Source organism: Nansenia antarctica, assembly GCF_963989245.1.
Source record: "Nansenia antarctica genome assembly, chromosome: 6".
Classification (NCBI taxonomy): domain Eukaryota; kingdom Metazoa; phylum Chordata; class Actinopteri; order Argentiniformes; family Microstomatidae; genus Nansenia; species Nansenia antarctica.
In genome coordinates this window covers 53311893-53331549 of record NC_137676.1, presented here as the reverse complement: position 1 = coordinate 53331549, position 19657 = coordinate 53311893, and the positions used below count along the sequence as shown (strand labels likewise).

The window sequence follows — 19657 nt, the reverse complement described above, 5'->3', positions numbered from 1 at the left end:
ACTGCCACTTGTGTGCCACCTACAGGGAGATCAACCAATCACGTTAAAAGGGGCGGGATATCTCCTCCTCAGTCAGTACTAGCAGAGCACATACATTATTCAGTTGTGTACATCGAAACCTGCGCCATGTCTCACCCGGGGAGTAAAGAAAGTCAAGGTAATTAAGTGTTCTCTATATCGATCTATCTAGTATATGTTTCTTTTGTTTCCTTCTCTTTGGTGGTTATTATGGGATTTATGAGAAGTTGTGGACACAGTATGTGTAGCTGACAAGACAATCTCCAAAAACACGCACCCTGAGCCTCCTCCGGACAGACAGTCTAGCAGTTATTGAGTGAAGTTGTAAAACTTGTTCCACCATACTCTGACCTCCTGTAGATTGTATTATTAGATGCACGCATATATATGATCTCTACTGTAACTGTCCGTGATTCGGTCCAGTCGGCTGAACACGGGACAGGCAGATATGCAGAGATTGTCTGCTTGACCAAAACAAAGCGCATTGGATTGATGACAGGTGTTCAACATGATCTACAAAGACATGCCTGGAGTTCAATAATATTAGTCACTTTTGTCGTTTGAATATTTTCTCTCTCCCCAAACAGGGACGGTTGAAAAGGACAGTAGTAAAACAACAGCAGTATCAGCAGATAAAACAGGTACTAGATTACAGGAGTTATGAAATTATGGTAACCTTTGTGCTTAATGCTTACAAGATAGGAGTAATCCTTTTAAAACCAAAACTGAAAGAGAGTTTGAGGCACTGTTAACCACCATATCATAGTAAACTGAAAGTACACTTATTAATGTTTAACATGTTAATGTTGTTGCTGATAATGATTAACATCTGACAAATCTTGAGACGTGATAGTGTCACCTGTGAGGGAGCTAGGAAAAATGCTGGAAAATCCCCTTTTTCCCTCTCAGCTGAAAGAATTGCCCAACATCCTGCCTCCCCCAGCGACACCTGCATCATTAGCACAAGAACATATCATTTACAATAGAAGAGTGTAGTCACGTTTGACTCCTGGTGTTTACATTTACATTTTACATTTTTGGCATTTAGCAGACGCCTTATTCCAAAGCGACTTACAATCAATACATTTGAATACTAAGCATATGAATCATCAGTCCACCATTCGTGGCAGGAAGAGTAATCTAGCTCAGGCCCGGGGCCATTGATAGAAGGAGAAACCTGTTTACCAGCCCATAGAATCTTTCACTACCAGTCACCGGCCATGGACTGGGTTCTTAGAGGACAATGGCTGCTTGACCTCTAGAGGTGATCTGATCGATCCACAGACCGTTTCCATGGTTTCACGGCTTATGACAATAGCCGTAAAAAACGAAATCTGATCCCAAAAGCAATTGAGGCTATTTCAATCAAATCCAGTGTTTGATATATCAAAACAAGGCTGTAAAGACACATAAAAGTGTTACAAAGTCGGAACATATGTATTCCTGCAGTATGACGTTTTATAGATTTTCACAGTAGATGACTGTTCCTATTTTATGCTCTATTCCCATGCCAGCTGAGAACCTTACAGAAACAGATGCCTTCTACACAAGGTAATTGGAATTTTAACACTGGGAATGTGGCCTATCTGGATGAGAGAGAGACAGAGACAGAGAGAGACATGCACACACACAATGTATCTGGATGATGAAATACTACAGAGAGAGAGTGACACACACACGAGTATTGAGCTGCTATGTTTGCAGGAAAAGTGCTATACGAATAAAAGTTATTATTATAATTATTACTGGAAGACTGTATGCACATACTGTACTGTTAAAGAGATTAAATAGAGTACTTATTGTCTGAGGGAGAGAAAGAGAAAGAGAAAGAGAAAGAATGAATGAATGAATGAATGAATCAGTGTTAAAAAAAACAACTGTGCAGTTCCTTGATCCTTGTTCCTTGTTGGCAGTGTGGTGAGAGAATGTTGTTTGACTACTTTGGCATCCAAGCCACACACACACACACACACACACACACACACACACACACACACACACACACACACACACAGCGCCTGTAGTAACCTGTCGAAGATGCTGAGATGAGCGTTAGTTTCAGTGTCTTCTCTCTCCGCAGCTCGTCCTCCCTGGACCCGGCGGAGGAGTACAAGATGGACCACAAGCGTCGCGGCCTGGCGCTCATCTTCAACCAGGAGCGTTTCTTCTGGCACCTGAGGCTGGGCCAGCGCAACGGGACCAACGCCGACCGCGACAACCTGGTCAAAAGGTCATCGTCACCTCCGACACCAACAGACACACTAGCCGAGTCGGCGGAGAGGAAGCCAGCTGTTCAGTCAACTCGAGGGACTTGAATGATTTTGATTGTTTTGTTGTGTGTTTTTTTTCTTCTTTTTTTAGATTTCAGGATCTGAACTTTGAAGTCGAGGCCTATAATGACCTGAAACTGGAGCAAGTCTTGACTAAAATCAGTGAAGGTAAGCACTAAAACCCAACGCTCTCATACATCCAGCACCGCAGGGTCTGGAATAATCTTCTAAAGCACATATCACTTCATCATCAGAGATCTATAGTATTATATATATATATGTATATGTTATGGTACATGTGGGATTACGGTACATGTGGGAAAACTAGGGTTAGGGTTAGGTGCTACGTCGACTTGGTACATGCTGGCATGTCTAACCCTAGCACCCTAGCACCTAACCCCTAACCCTAACCCTAGTTTTCCCACATGTACCGTATTCCCACATGTACCATAACATATATATATATATCACTGTTTATCCATCCCATAGCTGCCCAAGATAACCACGGCGACGCCGATTGCTTTGTCTGCGTGTTCCTGAGCCACGGAGAGAACGACCATGTCTACGCGTTCGACGGCAAGATCTACATCCAGGACATCACCGCCTTGTTCAAGGGGGACAAGTGCCGGAGTCTGGTGGGGAAACCCAAGATCTTCATACTGCAGGTAAGAACTCGGGGTCTCTCACACCCAATCCAACATTATGTCAGTCCGTGAGCTTAGAATTAGAAGGTTCTATCTCCGTTTAGGGTAGTTCAGAGATATTGAGCGTCAAAGTTTTGACATTCCATTATGTTTTGTGAGATGGAACCTTTGTATTTTATTAATTACTAACAAAAAAATTCAACATTTAAAAAATAACACCACACAGGCATTAATAAACACCTAATGGATCAGATTATGCAAAAAACAAAATTTTGACAAAAAATGGAGTGAGAACCTTATAATTCAAATGTCACGAGTCGTGTAAACCAAGGCATTACGGATGGATACCTTTACACGCTGTATACTCAAAAGGCAACAAACATTTAGAAGCTCGGGTGTACGGTGAAAGCCATTTTGAAGACAGAAACCTTTGACCGTTTGTCCCTTTTACCTCGACAATAAAATCGACATGATTTGTCTGTCCGGTGACACTTCTATGTGATGGACTGGAGCTTGTATACACACACACTGACAAACACACACGCACACACTGCACACCACACCCTAACTTGTTGACGTGTGTTTGTCGTGGCCAGGCGTGCCGCGGGGACAAGCACGACGAGCCGGTGACCCCCATGGACGTGGTGGACAGCGACATGCAGAGCCAGACCAACAGGGTGGAGGTGGACGCCGGCGTGGTCTACACCCTCCCGGCCGGGGCGGACTTCATCATGTGCTACTCCGTGGCCGAAGGTGAGGAGCCGAGCCCGCTGCCGCCGCCGGGATAACCCGCCGTTGCCGTCGGAGACAGAACGGGACGGAGCTGAGATGTGTGGCGTTGATGTAGGATCAGGGTTGCGAAAGTCCCTTAAGTTTGGGAAACGCTCCGATCGTTTCCAAAAGTTTCCGTTGTCGAAACCCATACGGAAACATTGGAAACGTTTTTTTTTTCCCCCTACTGTTTAGCATAGAACACTGAGGGTATCTGAGTGGGTGGTCTTAGGCTTCTTGGCCCTTATATTGTACACACTTCTAGTTACAGGCCTGGTACTGCACCCAAATGCACAGTTGTCATACTGCACCGTCTGGTGTGGTAATACAGCCACCTACAGCTGCGAGTGAGAACGGTGTTGATAATGCTTAGATGAAATGTACTGCACTGCGCTGTACTAGGGTTATGCCATTGAGAGAATATCCAGAGACCTTGTTTACCTCTCTATAGTGGGGTTCCAATAACAGTAGAGGAGTCAGAGTGAGTTAGCCTGACACTGTTCAGAGGAGAAGTGTGTTATAGATTATTAATGAGACTCAAGATAGGAACTTGCTTTAAATCTAAGTATAATATTTATTAAAGAAAATGATCTTTTACAGCTCGAGCGGACAGTCAACTTCTCAAACTTCTCACATTGTTCTTTTCTGTCTATCTCTGTCTCTCTCTGACTGTCTGTCTCTCTCTCTGTCTGTCTGTCTATCTCTGTCTCTCTCTGCCTGTCTCTCTGTCTCTTTCTCTCTCTGTCTGTCTGTCTGTCTGTCTGTCTGTCCAGGCTATTATTCCCATCGTGAGACCATCAACGGCTCCTGGTACATCCAGGATTTGTGCCAGGCCTTTAAGAAGTTTGGAGACTCCCTGGAATTCACCGAGCTCCTGACGCTGGTCAACAGGATGGTGTCCAGGAGGATGGTGGGGAACTGCAACGACTGGACCGCCATCGGGAAGAAACAAGTCCCCTGTTTCGCCTCCATGCTGACCAAGAAGCTCTATTTCCGAGCCAGGAAATAGTGACCCCCCCGCTCCATGTCCTATTCACAGCTACCACGGTTGGGCTCGATTCCATCCAAAATTTGAGCCCAACCCTGAAATTCAGGAATCAAATTACATTCCTAAATTCCTGTCTTAATTCAACAGAGAGGAAACTCATGAAATTTGAGCCCAACCCTGGCAGCTACCTGCACCATCTACCTGCTGTATTCCCCCCTTTTAAATTAGTCATTTTTAATGTCGGTTCGTGGGGAAAGAATTGTCCATGATCAAATTGTAAGGTTTTTCCTTTTTTTCCGGTTAAACTGCACTCTAGACATACTTTTTACATTAATTTGTGTTATGTCTTGAGTATTAGGCTTTTTAATGGGTTAGGTCTTGAACATTTCGATGATTCCTGCTGTACACATCTCTTCCTTTGCTGATCGACGAGCCGTGATTCTATGTCACAGTCAGTCTTGTGCTAATCACTTTAGCTCAGACCCACTGCTGTGTTTTTGTTGAACCACATTCTGTTGTTAACAACAGGACCTACAAGCCTTTTCCATTCTGGTCAGACCTGCTTTTCTCCTGGGCTTTCACAACGGGTACTGAGAGGGTCATGGAATGCGTATGCAAGGCAGGTGTGCAAGACGAGAATAGTAATTGAGCAACAATGATTTCTCTTCTCGAGTAACTCCAGTGTATTTTGTAGGTGATTGTTTTTAAGGAGGATTTAGTTGTAACACCCGTGCCTTGGCTTGTAGTCTCTTGGATGTACTAATTATGACCACATGTATATTCCAAAAACCATACCAATCAGTTTAGTTTTCACGAGCCCATCCGGATGGAAGCTTGTGTCTCCATCACTGGGACCTCCGCTTCCCGAGCTGGCTCCTTCCAAAAAGGGAATTCATGTTTGCGTTTTGTACTTTGATGTGTCGTTGCCGTTTACCATTCCAAATGTAGCTTTGCATGCTAAGTGTGAACAAAACAGCTCTGATATGGAAAGTACCTCAGGGAGCTGGGTTGTTTTGGCTTTCAGACGCATCTGTAAACACTACAAGTTGTCTCATATGACACCTGACTCAGGGAGACCAAAGTCAACATACATTGTGTTCTGTCCCTATGGGTAGTACTCGAGCCATGCTTTGATAAATCCACATCAATTGTTTTTTAATCACACACTTCTTTGTAGTTCATCATCTTCCGTTAAGTGCATGTAGCAGCTGGGTTTTTTACTCTTTTACAGCACCAAGTTTGACATATGTACACTTTCCTCTACATCTGTAATACTAAGTCAGGAAATACACTCAAGTGCGCTTTTATATTTCTCAAGACAACTCAGGACACAGGATTACAGGTCCAACCTCCAATCGGCGAACCAGTTGTGATGTTATTCACCAGTTGTGATGTTATTCACCAGTTGTGATGTTTAACACAGCTTGTGTTTATTTATTCAATCCACGGTGAGGAACTCAGACACCAGAGCAATGCACAATCACAAGGTACCGGACGTTAGTATGTCAACCTGAGTGCTGGACACCAAGTCATGTTTTTAATCCTGTTTCTAAGGGGCATCATAGGAAACGGGGATCATGTTGTTTTCAGTGATGAACCACTGCTTCAGGCCCGGTTTACACCGCAAGCGCCAACCTCAGCAGTGCGTGTGCGTTTCATTTTGGCGCCCATGCTAACGAGTTAGAGCAGCCATACAGCCCATGCTAACGGGTTAGAGCAGCCATACAGCCCATGCTAACGGGTTAGAGCAGCCACACAGCCCATGCTAACAGGTTAGAGCAGCCATACAGCCCATGCTAACGGGTTAGAGCAGCCATACAGCCCATGCTAACGGGTTAGAGCAGCCATACAGCCCATGCTAACGGGTTAGAGCAGCTACACAGCCCGCGTGAGACGCACGTCTGCCTGCGGCACGCCAGCTAGAGAGTCGGACTCTCGCATACCTATTTCTGTCACAGTCAGAGCTACAGCAGAAACGCTGCCAGTATGGAAGCCGCAACAGTGAGAGCTGCAGCAGTTTGCGTCACGCTCACGCGCAGCTGAGGTTGCCGCTTGCAGTGTAAACTAGGCCTAACAGTGTCTAACGCTGTGTGTTTTCTTAGTATCGGTCTGTTAGGGAAATACAGTACTGTGTGGCTCGTACATATTGGGAGATGGGCATTGTGATGTCTAGCATTATCATTTTTGTTTTTTAAAACACTCCTTTGAATTGTTATTTCTTAGCTGCATGTAATGACGGTGGTGAGACTGCTGAAATATGATCAAATAAAACATGACAATCAAATGTGCGTCCCTCTCTGTTCTGTTTTTCTTTTGTAAACAATCACAACGGAACATCTTTTCATCTTTTACACATTCTGTCCAGCGCTGATAGCAGATACTCTTGAGTTTATTTAAATTATTAATGGTATGCAATTCAGTGCAGGCAAGATGTGATCAATATGCAGGAAATTGCTTGCTCATATGTATTTCAATATTTCGTATTTCCCGAGCCAGCTTAATTTCCTGAGGAGGCTCATGTCGGGGTGATGTTAAATCACACTGGACTGTTCTCACGGTAAATAATGCGTCGGATGTCTAATAATTTATTTTATTTTATTATTCTGTTGTCACTTTATTTTGTTGTTTGTAATGTGAGCTGCTGTAACACCTTCATTTCCCCTTGAGGATCAATAAATTATCTGTCTGTCTATCTATCTATCTATCTATCTATCTAGGTATGTATCTATCTAGGTCATCAACTATGTAAACAAAACACTAAAATGACACGCAGGATTAGAAAAAGAAAAAGGCACCGTTATTAAAAATAAAAGTGGAAGAAATGGTGTGTATGTGTTGCTCAGTCCTTCAGTTTGAGACAGTGTGTGTGTGTGTGTGTGTGTGTGAATGCTCTATACTCTTCATTGCTTGGGCTGAATGTGCTCCACGGGCATTTGAAGTTGGGTTGGGTTCCTCAGACGTCTCAGGTCCTCCTCCACCTGATGGACGACACACACACACACACACACACAGTAAGAAAACGATGGTCAGCAGAAGCTCCTAATGGATCAGATTCCTCAGCTCAATGGAGAATGTAATCAGCAGTGGAACATAAGTACTGCAGTGTGTATTAAACATCCAACCACAAACTAAATAAATAACGTCCCGTACCTCTGCCAACTCTTCCCTCAGCTCATTGTACTTCTCCACATCGAAGCTCTCTCTCTTGGCCCCCTTGTAGAAGTAATGGAGGAACTGCCTGTCTTTAGCGTTTGGGTAAACGTAATCCTGGGGAGGGGAGGGGGGTTAGAATAGCAACAGGAATAGCAATGTCGGCCCCTCTCTAAAACGTTGAAGTGATAGATATTGGGAACTCCCAAGGAGTCAAAAGTAATTTGAACCCTGATAGGGCACATGTCCACACAGGACACTGGAAGGACTGTGGGTTGTGGATGAGGACGTGTCTGACCTGCTTGGTTCTACATCTGGCCCTAGAGGACTATGGGCCGCACAGGTGTGGAGGGGAGGAGACGGGTCATTTTGGCCAATGCTGGTGGTGAACAGAACTGGACTGGACTGGATTAAACTGAACTGATCTGGACTGGACTGGACTGGACTGGTGTCTTACCTCCTTGGTGAGGACATAGTAGGAGAAGACTCCGATGCTGGTGGCGTAGGTGAGGAAGTAGGTGACCGGCTCCATGACGTCCCAGGAGTACACCCACCAGGTGAGCCAGGCCAGTGCCCCGCCCTGCACAGACAGCACCGCCATGCCGGTCCACACGGTCCTCGACGAGCTGAACTCTGCCCTGCGCGCTATCTTGACCTTAGCCTGTAGGAGTCATAGGCAGAGGGAGTGGAGGTTAGAGATTAGAGATTAGAGATTACACGCAGAGGCTAATCAATGGTAATTTTATTTACACACACACACACAGCTGGTACCACCTTTAGTCTGGGTTAATGAAGAATGAAAGCAAAAGTAGAGAGAGCTGCATTAAAGTGAGACTGATAAAGAGAGAGGGGGGAGGGATAGAAGGAGCGAAAAAAATCAAAGACAGAAGAGAGAGAGAGAGGGACTGGAGAGATAGGGGAGGTCTAGTGTAAGTACAGCACCACTGAGGCAGAGAGGGAGTGATTGACAGAAGAGGGACAGACGGAAAGAGAGTTGAAAAAAGAAAGAAAAGGAGAGCCTCGTCTCTCCTCCCGTACCTCCTCCAGGGGAGAGAGCTCCTGCTTGAGGCCGTCCAGGCGCCCCAGCAGCTGCCTCTCCTGGAGGAGGTGGTGGTCCGACAGGTGGAGGGCCGTGTGGAGCAGGTGGACCATGTGCTTCATGTCCTCCACCCCCCGCGCACGGCCGCCGGACGCCACTTCTGTAGGGGGAGGGGGGGGGGGGAGGGCAGGAAGTTGTGGAGGGTAGGGGAGGAAGAAGGGGGAGGTAGGGGGTGGGGGGAGGGGAAGAAGAGGAGGAGGGGGAAGAAATGATTGAGCCACATCAATCATCATCATCATCATCATTACATTTACATTGTTGGCATTTAGCATTTATCCAAAGCGACTTACAACAAACACATTTGACTAAGTGAGTGAACCATCTATCCACCAGTCACAGCAGGAAAAAGTCATCTATGCTCAGGCCTGGGGCCATTGGCAGTCGTCGTGCTAGAAGAGCAAACACTGATTAAACGGCACAACTTCACAATAACACGCATTATTCAGCCAGATTAAATTCACTTACAAGTCTAGTGGGAGATTCTTCTCTAGCTTAGTAAAAAAATATAATCATCATCATAATCATCATAATCATCATCATCATCATCATATGACAACTCTTCATCGGTGTTACCTTTTTCCGGAGACTGGACGTTGTAAACGACATCATTGATGTGGAGCTGGAAGTCGTTGTCCAGCAAAGTGTCTATCAAGGTGGTGTTGGGTATGGACGCTCCGTCTGTAGAGGACAACAGTGTTATAGTGTGAGAGAGAGAGAGAGAGAGAGAGAGACAGCAGTGTGTGTGTGCGTGTGTGTGTGTGTGTGTGTGTGCGTGTGTGTGTGTGTACACGGCTGTGTGTACACATGCGTGTGCCTATGTGTAAATGTATGTGTGTGTGTGTGCGTGTGTATATGTATGTGTGTGTGTGTGTGTGTATGCGTGTGCCTATGTGTATATGTGTGTGTATGCGTGTGCCTATGTGTATATGTGTGTGTGTGTGTATGCGTGTGCCTATGTGTATATGTATGTGTGTGTATGCGTGTGCCTATGTGTAAATGTATGTGTGTGTGTGTGTGTGTGTGTGTGTGTATGCGTGTGCCTATGTGTATATGTGTGTGTGTGTGTGTGTGTGTGTGTGTGTGTGTGTGTGTGTGTGTGTGTAAAGCCAGAGGCCCCTACCCGTGGTGAGGATGGAGGCGGAGGTGACCCCAGGGTCCTCCTCCTGCAGGTGGGTGAGGAGGTCCCCTACGCTCATCATCATGGGCCTGAGGAAGAAGAGGCACCGCTCCTGCCTGGAGGGCAGCGGCACCGACAACACCGGGCGGCCATGTTTGTAGTTCACCGACACATCTACAGGTCAGAGAACAACACACTGTTCAACGTCACTGTCTGTGTCCAGTGTATGCCCCATGAAATGCCTGTTTTAAATGACTCCCTGATCATTATTTTAGAGAACTTATTATCAGCAATAAGTCACATTATGATATCGAATTGATTCCCTGTATGGCTATGTGTTATAGGATATGATATATGCAGGGCCGCTTTAAGGGGGGGCTAGCTGGGGCGGTGGCACAGGGCCTCGCGCTTTGGAGGGCCTCGCGTGAGGCAGGGTAAAAAAAATATATATATTTTTTTTTTTTTTTTTTTTTTTGTACCCTGGCTGGCGAGGCCCTCCAAAGCGCCAGGCAAGGGACCATATATACATTTCTAAATGTTCACACATGTGATAATCATAGTCAATCATACATCTAAAATCTAGCATACCTGTAGGACAGGGAGATTCTTAGCAACAGAAAAAAGTAATTTCCCCCTATGACACCTTACGTGAAACGTGAAAAGAATTTTGGGGCGCGCGTTGACACTTGTTGTGCATAGTGACTGCTTAGTGCAACGGACAAAATGCAGAGGGAATGAGACCGAGGAAGAAAATGTTAATCGGGTGCTGAAAAAAGAAATACAAATAAAAGAAAGGAAGGCTTCAGGGCCTCGCTTAGAGGTTCGTTCGAAACATTTCTAAAAACAAGTGAGGCTCCCGTTAGCACCGAAAAAGCTAACGTTACTGCTAGCACTAGCAATGCTAGTAGTAGCACGGCACAGCCCCCCCTGAGAGGCAAAGATGATGTCTCTGAGGTGGAGGAGGACAACAGCTACACCGGCAGCAGTGGGGCTGCCCAGCCCCAGGTGATGATGGTCAGGAGTGGCGAAGTAGAGGATACGGAGGCGGAAGATGGAGCTACTCAGAGCAGCAGCAGGGCTGAGAGTGATGGAACGCAAGACGAGCCTACGGTGTTAGATATGTCATGTATGATGATCCTGGTAAATTGGCCGGTACATATGGACTCTACAGTTACAGAAGTGATCATTAGAAGAGGTCCCCCAAAGATGAAACCTGGATTTAGTTATCCTAAAAATAATGAGAACAGGAACTTTAGTGAAACTTTATTTCTCCGAAAACTACCAAATGGGGAAAAAATAGAAAGAAAGTGGCTTGTATACTCTCAAAAACGGGACATGTCTTTTTGCTTTTGCTGTAAGCTTTTCAACATAAAGGATAGGCCTACATGGTGGTGAGTAACATCTCTATTCATGTCAATAATGGCTTGTGCGTATTTAATGTTGGGTATGATGACTGCTTTATCCTAAATCCTAATCCTTTACGAGTATAAAAGGTTTGAAATGAAACAAACATGGTTGTAAACTATCTAAATAAGTAGATATGCTATTGTCTATCAGCACAGCATGTGAGCGCATTTCTTGCATATCGGTGCGTGCGTGTCGCGCGGTTATAACAGTATGAATGAATGAATGGAATGAATGAATGAATGAATGAATGGTCTTTATTGTCATTGCTACAGTACAGGTACCAAACAACGAAATTTAGGAGGGGTGGCTCCCCTGGTGTTAGGAAAGAAAGAAAAAAAAAGGGGGAAAAAAACTTTTATTTTTTATTTTTTAGCCTACATCATTATAAAAGGCCTCGCAAATCTGACTTCGCACAGGGCCTCGCATATCTCCCAAGCGGCCCTGGATATATGTGATATGTGATATGTAGGAATTTGGAACAATCAGTGCAAAGGGCTATCACGATGACAGAAGTACAGAAACGGTCAGGGACAGTATCTTACCACTGGAGGGCGCTAGTGTACTGCTGAAGACGACTTGGCGCCGCCCCCACTGGTGTTGTCTTGGCTGGATCTGAGACGAAAGTAAGAGGGGGGGAGGAAGGGAGGGAGGGGGAGGAAGGGAGGGAGGGGGAGGGAGGGAGGGAGGGAGGGGGAGGAAGGGAGGGAGGGAGAGATCATGCTCAGTTCAGCTCAATTACTTCAGAATCAACAGGAGACCTCTCTTGGCAAACGTGGATGTCTGCAAACCGTAACATTTACTGCCCTTTCTTCCTGGTGAAAAAAAAGGGTGAGTCAGCAAATAGTCTGTTTCCAGGACAGTAGGCCTATCTCCTCCCTTCACCTGGGTGTGAACCCCTGATGTTTGAATATCATCATTCAGAAAAGCTGCAAGTTACCAGTTGCAACAGGGAAATGAATAAATACGCTTCACAAAAAGATATATTTGAAACGCCTTATCTGTCTGCATGCAGTCTGCCAATAACCTTAGACGTATTAAAAGCCAGTGTATTTTTTTCGCTGACTGCAATGCATAAGGTCTTTCTGCTGATACAAGCCGTCTATATTACCTTTATATCAATAAACAGACAACATCCTTCTCCTCTCGCTCGCTGGCCAGACTGAAAAACCCCTCCGGGTCGATACAAAAAGGGCATAAAAGCATACAAAACAACTGAACAGCTCAACATCCTAGCCAGCACTTTCTCCCTCTGAATTACCTTTTCGGTTCGGGTGGGGGGGGGACACTGTTCATATGCACAACCATATCTCTCTGCGCCTAGAGCCGCCGGCTATTTTGTCCCTCCACTCTCCCACCTAAGTACGCACTTGAGCGCTTCGCTACACGGATTGAACAGCGTAGGATAGGTTTTAGGATGGGCTTTTATGCCAATCCAGTCCCATTGAAATCCATGACGCGGAGCGGCCAAAGAGCCCCCTAATCTCACGGAGGCGACCTCAAAAAAGGGTGTCTGTCTGTCTGTCTGTCTCAGTGTGTGTGCTCACGTTCACACAGGCTTCTACTTCAAAACGGAGCTGAAAGACTCCAGTGACCATCTCCATATGAATAGGACTGTGAACGGCACATTTAATTCACCCCCCCAGTGCTAATCTGATGCTGAGTGCTCATAATGTAGGAGCGTTATGTATAATGGGGGAGAGGGGAGACGCGGCAGTGGCGTGAGGGGATGAAAGGAGCCGGAGATGAGAAGAGAAAGTCATAGCCGCAGCTATAGCCCCAAATGTGAGGCTCTGTGTCTGTGGAAGTGGGTAAAAAGGCTATCATGGGAAAGACATGGACAGTTTAGGGTGTAAAACCTTCATCACACACGGGCACACGCAAGCACACACACACGGCACACATGATCATCTAGTGAACCTGGACTAGAAGATATATCAGCAGTGTCTACTTGACTAGTTTAGGTCATAACTGCTGAATTACAGATCTGTTCGATACGGCACATTACCCACCGCCATTAAAATGGAAATGACCCTGCTGTTCAGAAGCGCGTTTGAAAAGATTTGCTTTTTCACTGTCCTGGAACCCCGCTGGTGGAATGAGAATCTTCACTCTAGTAGCACGGAGACTGCCAATGGCTCCAGGCCTGAGCATAGATTACTGTTTCCTGCTATGATAGTGCATAGATGATTCACTTACTTAGTCAAATGTTTTTGTTGTAAGTCGCTTTGGATTAAAGGCGTCTGCTAAATGCCAAAAATGTAAATGTAAAATGTAATTTGCCAAAGCAGAGGTTACTGATAATGCTATGCCACTGCTTTCTGGCCAGAAACACCCCAGGCCATTGTATTAGAATATTGATCAACTAAAGGCTTCAATTGATCAATTGGACTCTTTCAAAATTGATTCCTTTAGCCCCAACTAATCAATAGTGAGTGCAGCGGTCTCCAACCCTTAGATTTCGAGCTACCGGTAGCAAAATGGAGCCCTGTGTGGCGTCCATCAGCCTGCCTTCATGGAGGGGGACATATCTGTGTCAGAAACACTGAGTGAAGCTTTTGATGCTGACGCTACAGACTTGCAAACATTGCACAACGACATCTCGCTCCAATCGCATCGGCCTCATTTTCGGAGCCTTGTTGATCATGTGAAATACCACAACATCTGCATAACTGCACATAAGTCACATTCATTGTTGGCCTCAATGTGAATCCAGCTTCTCTGACTTGAACTTCAAATCAAATCAAATTATACACAAATTGATGAACACCTGGCTGACTGGATCAGTGTAGACCTGTCTGGTTACACTCCAGACTACAAAGCTCTGGTGGACAGCATGCCGTGTCAAACCCTCTCACTGGCAAGGAAAATATACATTTAATACAGAGGAGTAGTTAATTTACACAAGTTAACTAAACCTTGTTTATTAACTATTATTTCCCCATGTCTGCCACTTGTCTTTTACACAGAGTAGGAGAGGAGAGGAGAGGAAAGAAGAGGAGAGGAGAGGAGAGCAGAGCAGAGCAGAGGAGAGCAGAGGAGAGCAGAGGAGAGCAGAGGAGAGGAGAGGAGAGAACAGAGCATGTGGTGTCAACCCTCATCCTCAGAGAGGAGAGGAGAGAATAGCAGGAGAATGTGGTTTTGGTAACTGAATATGCAGTATCAGCAAGTCTGCCATTAATACAATCTAGGGTAAAACATGAGTAGCTCTGGACATCTTAGAGTAAAGCTCTCATGGTAAAAGGTTTGGAGACCCCTGATCTAGGGAGTCCTGGCTCAACGCGTCTTGGAGTCCCTGGCACCATAGCGATATCCTCCTGGGTGTTGACCACCACTCACCTGAGACCCTGCAATGTCCTCTGCCCACCAGCAGGGGGCGCATCCAATCAATGTGACATAAGAGAGGAGGGCTGACCCACCCACTCGCCCTGGCCAAGACACAGCACAAAGGCGCGCGCACACACACACACACACACACACAGAAACACACACACACCCACACACAGACACACACCCAGACACACACACACACACACACACACACACACACACAGACACACACCCAGACACACACACACACACACACACACACACACCCACAGACACACACACACACACACACACACAGACACACACCCACCCACAGACACACAAACACACACACACACACACAAACTGTCTTGTCTTCCATTAAATAAATAGGGCCTGTCCGCTCCCATCGTGGCCAGCCAAGGCAGTGGAGTTTATAGGGCCGTGGCTGGCATACAAAGACACAGCTCCCGCACACCACGCTCCTACTAAACCCCCACTCGTTTTGTCGCCAGCCTTTTCCGACCGAAAATAACCTTCTCAGAGCACGCTGGGACTATGGCACACAGGGATTAAGCAGTCTGCAGTCTCACGCATCACCTGTTCCGTTCAGTTTACAAGGCTTAAACAGGAAAGACACACACACACACAGTCACACACACACACACACACACACACACACACACACACACACACACACACACACACACACACACCCACAATACTGTATGTTGGTTTCCACTACAAGGAGGTGTTTCGGAAAGAACCTAGGTTTTTGGCGTTCCATAGTACACTCCATATACACTCTTGAGCTGCAACGTTTGCAGGAAAAGCGCTATACAAATAAAAAGTTATTATTATTATTATTATGAACTGAGACATAGTACCTTACCGGGAGGCACCCAGGCATAGCTGAGCTACACAAATACTGCAGCTGCCTCCTGTGAGGTTCATGAACTGGAAACGTCCGCTATGCAGAATGACTGAGTGTGTGAGAAGCAGTACATGTTGCTTCTCTGGTATCCATCTAATTAGCCAAAGGCTCCGTGCCTGGAGGAGATCTGCTGGGGGAGGCTGAGGCAGGGTGTCTGGGTGGAGGTGGAGGCTGAGGCAGGGGGAGGCTGTGTGGAGGCTGAGGCAGGGTGTCTCTGGGCGGAGGTGGAGGCTGAGGCAGGGTGGAGGCTGAGGCAGGGTGTCTCTGGGTGGAGGTGGAGGCTGAGGCAGGGTGTCTCTGGGTGGAGGTGGAGGCTGAGGCAGGGTGTCTCTGGGTGGAGGTGGAGGCTGAGGCAGGGTGTCTCTGGGTGGAGGCTGAGGCAGGGTGTCTCTGGGTGGAGGTGGAGGCTGAGGCAGGGTGTCTCTGGGTGGAGGTGGAGGCTGAGGCAGGGTGTCTCTGGGTGGAGGCGGAGGCTGAGGCAGGGTGTCTCTGGGTGGAGGCGGAGGCTGAGGCAGGGTGTCTCTGGGTGGAGGCGGAGGCTGAGGCAGGCTGTCTCTGGGTGGAGGTGGAGGCAGAGGCTGAGGCAGGGTGTCTCTGGGTGGAGGCAGAGGGAGGCTGTGTGGAGGCTGAGGCAGGGGGAGGCTGAGGCAGGGGGAGGCTGAGGCAGGCTTGAACAGGAAACACACACACACACACACAATAGTGTATGATGGTTTCCTCTACTAGGAGGTGTCTTGGAAATAACCTCCTTTTAGGTGTTACATATACGCTCAAAACAACTGACCATCACTGGGTGGTACTGGGTTTATATGACATAGATACTGGGTGGTACTGGGTTTATGTTACATAAATACTGCAGCTGCTCCTCTGAGATCCATGAAGTGGAAACGTTTGCTTGTTAGATAAATAAGTTCTACTCGGCTAACGCTATATTGTGATGGATGGAATGTGTACCGTATGATATCCCCAAGAGTGCCTATTATAAAGCAACCTCAGCGAGACAGGTGTTCAGATGGGGTGTGTGTATGTGTGTGTGTGTACGACGTGCATGCGTGTGTTCTCTCTAGCCAAATCTACAATAATTACAACCACAGAGAATACTAGAAATGCCGTCTCAAGCACAAAACAGAAGCAATATTCCAGGAACCTCTGGCCAAAGACGAAAACGAATCATATAAACACAGTACAGCAGTGTGTCCTGGGTGGAATTAACCAAAAAGAAACCCCACTATCAATTCAAACAGACTTCCTTGCAGTACAAACTTTCCAGAAACATCTTTTTAATTAAATGCGTCCCCCGGTTTCCTCGCAAATGCTAAAAAAATAGGCTAAATCATGTCCTCCCTGTAGCCTCGTGGACCGTGGTAAAGTAAAGCAGTTTGTGTCCGTCCTTGACAACAGCCCCCTGGATATTTTCATGTGCCACTTTCTCTGTTGATTAATGTGGCACACCGCGCACGCACACACTCATACACCACACACACGCACACACTCATACACCACACACACACACACTCATACACCACACACACACACACTCATACACCACACGCACACACACACACTCATACACCACACGCACACACACACTCATACACCACACACACACACACACTCATACACCACACGCACACACACACTCATACACCACACACACACACACACACACACACACACACACTCATACACCACACACACACACACACACTCATACACCACACACACACTCATACACCACACACACACACACACACTCAGACACCACACACACACTCATACACCACACACACACACACACACACACACTCATACACCATGCACACACTCATACACCACACACACACACTCACACACACCACCACACACACACACACACTCAAAAGTGGACTGAGCGCAGACCCTCAAGCCGTACACATCATCGCGGGAGATTTCAATCATGCTGACCTGAAGGTAGTACTATCGAAGTTCTATCAGCATGTTAAATGTGCAACAAGAGGAGAAAAAACACTGGATAAGGTATACACCAACGTCAAGCTTGCTTACAAGGCTAGACCGCTAGCTCATCTAGGCATGTCTGACCATGTGTCAATCCTCCTGATCCCAGCCTACACTCCCATGAGGAAAAGTGCTCCCATCACCACTAAGACTGTCAGAACCTGGCCAGCAGGGTCCGCTCCACTGCAGATCTGCCTGAATGACACCTCATGGCAGGAATATGAGCATGAGGACCTGGAACAGTTCACGTCGTCGGTTCTGAACCACATAGTGAACTGCACCAACTCAGCCACCGTGGACAAACGGGTCCGGGTCTACCCCAACACGAAGCCATGGATGACTGGGAAGGTCCAAAAACTGATCAAGGAGAGGGACAACGCCTTCGCAGGGAAGGGCACACTGCTTTACAGCACCACCAGGGCTAACTTAAAGCGCGGCATCCGGGAGGCCAAGGCAGACCACAGAGAGAAGATTGAGGAATGTTTCCTGAGCAACGACTCCAGGCGGGTGTGGCAGGGGGTTCAGCAGATGACAAACTTCAGAGCCAACAGGCTCACAGCCGCGGAGGACGACCCCCAGCTGGCGGAAAAGCTGAACTCCTTCTACGCCCGGTTCGACGAGGGGCGAACGGAGGTAACCACAACACAAACACCACTCTCTCCAGCTCTCAGCAGCCTCACCCTCACAGAGCATGAAGTGAGACGCGTGCTGAAGGTGGTGGACCCCAGGAAAGCCTCAGGGCCGGATGGCGTCCTGGGACGGGTGCTGAGGGACTGCGCCGACCAGCTGGCCAGGGTTTTCACCAACATCTTCAACCAGTCCCTGTCCCAGGCCACCATCCCACCCTGCCTGAAAACCTCAACTATCATCCCAGTCCCGAAGAAAAGCACGGTGAGCTGCCTAAACGACTACCGCCCGGTGGCACTCACACCAATCATCATGAAGTGCTTCGAGAAACTAGTCCGGGCCCACATAGTCACACGCCTCCCGCCCAACCTGGATCCATACCAGTTCGCCTACAGAGCCCACAGGTCCACAGAGGACGCCATCGCGACGACTCTCCACTCCACTCTATCCCACCTGGAGAGGGGAAACAGCTACGCGAGACTGCTCTTTGTGGACTTCAGCTCTGCCTTCAACACCATCCTTCCAGACAGGCTAGTGACCAAACTACTAGACCTGGGACTATCACACTCTATATGTGCATGGATCAAGGACTTCCTGTCCGACCGCCCCCAGAGGGTGCGGGTGGGCTCCCACACCTCCACAGCCCTCAGACTCAGCACTGGGTCCCCCCAGGGCTGCGTGCTAAGCCCCATCCTCTACAACCTCTACACCTACGACTTCACCCCCGTCCAACACAGCAACTCCATCGGAAAGTTTGCAGACGACACCACCGTGGTGGGCTGCATCTCGGGGGGGGACGAGGCGGCGTACAGGGATGAGGTAGAGCAGCTGAGCAAGCTGTGCAAGTTAACAACCTGCTGCTGAACCAGTCAAAGACCCAGGAAATCATCGTGGACTTCAGGAGGAAAAAATCTGAGGTCCAGCCCCTGCTCATCGACGGAGGGAGCGTGGAGAGAGTCTCAACCCTCCGATTCCTGGGGGTGCACATACAGGATGACCTGTCCTGGAAGAAGAACACAGCAGCCATCATCAAGAAGGCACAACAGCGGCTCTTCTTCCTGAGAGTCCTCAGGAAAGACCACATCGGACAGGAGATGCTGGTGGCCTTCTACCGCTGCGCAGTGGAGAGCATCCTCACCTACTGCATCTGCAACTGGTTCTCCAGCTGCACAGCCGCAGAGAGGAATGCGCTACAGAGAGTCGTGAGAACGGCCCAGAAGATCACCGGCGCCCCCCTCCCCTCTCTGGAAGAGCTGTACAACACACGCTGCCTCAGGAAGGCCTCCAAGATCTCCAGAGACCCATCCCACCCTGGGTACGAACACTTTGCT

At 47.6% G+C, this 19657-nt stretch overlaps 2 protein-coding genes across 2 annotated transcripts in view; one reads left to right on the top strand and one right to left on the bottom strand.

The window, feature by feature from the left end:
• Nucleotides 1-66: 66 nt before the first annotated feature.
• LOC308159807 (caspase-6-like) lies at nt 67-6811 on the top strand. The gene is made up of 8 exons (XM_080533623.1): nt 67-157; nt 606-659; nt 1533-1569; nt 2099-2248; nt 2380-2456; nt 2778-2953; nt 3529-3685; nt 4477-6811. The coding sequence occupies exons 1-8, from the start codon at nt 127-129 to the stop codon at nt 4710-4712; spliced, it is 918 nt and encodes a 305-aa protein (XP_080389749.1). The 5' UTR covers nt 67-126; the 3' UTR covers nt 4713-6811.
• A 780-nt stretch (nt 6812-7591) lies between these two features.
• LOC308160697 (calcium uniporter protein, mitochondrial-like) overlaps nt 7592-19657 on the bottom strand; it is a gene marked incomplete at its 3' end in the record, with an annotated part of 29681 nt that continues 17615 nt past the window's right edge. Inside the window, exons 2-8 of the mRNA XM_080534640.1 lie at nt 12007-12076; nt 10061-10231; nt 9514-9618; nt 8880-9040; nt 8299-8502; nt 7842-7958; nt 7592-7669 (exon numbers count right to left, since the gene is read on the bottom strand). Coding sequence (XP_080390766.1) covers nt 7592-7669; nt 7842-7958; nt 8299-8502; nt 8880-9040; nt 9514-9618; nt 10061-10231; nt 12007-12076 — 906 coding nt within the window. The remainder of the gene's footprint in view (nt 7670-7841; nt 7959-8298; nt 8503-8879; nt 9041-9513; nt 9619-10060; nt 10232-12006; nt 12077-19657) is intronic.

Excerpts from the sequence above, each read along its gene's own strand:
- LOC308159807 (XM_080533623.1), top strand. The coding sequence starts at position 127 with ATGTCTCACCCGGGGAGTAAAGAAAGTCAAG. Across the intron at positions 660-1,532 it reads AGTATCAGCAGATAAAACAG|CTGAGAACCTTACAGAAACA; the intron begins GTACTAGATTAC and ends TTCCCATGCCAG. Across the intron at positions 1,570-2,098 it reads ACAGATGCCTTCTACACAAG|CTCGTCCTCCCTGGACCCGG; the intron begins GTAATTGGAATT and ends CTCTCTCCGCAG.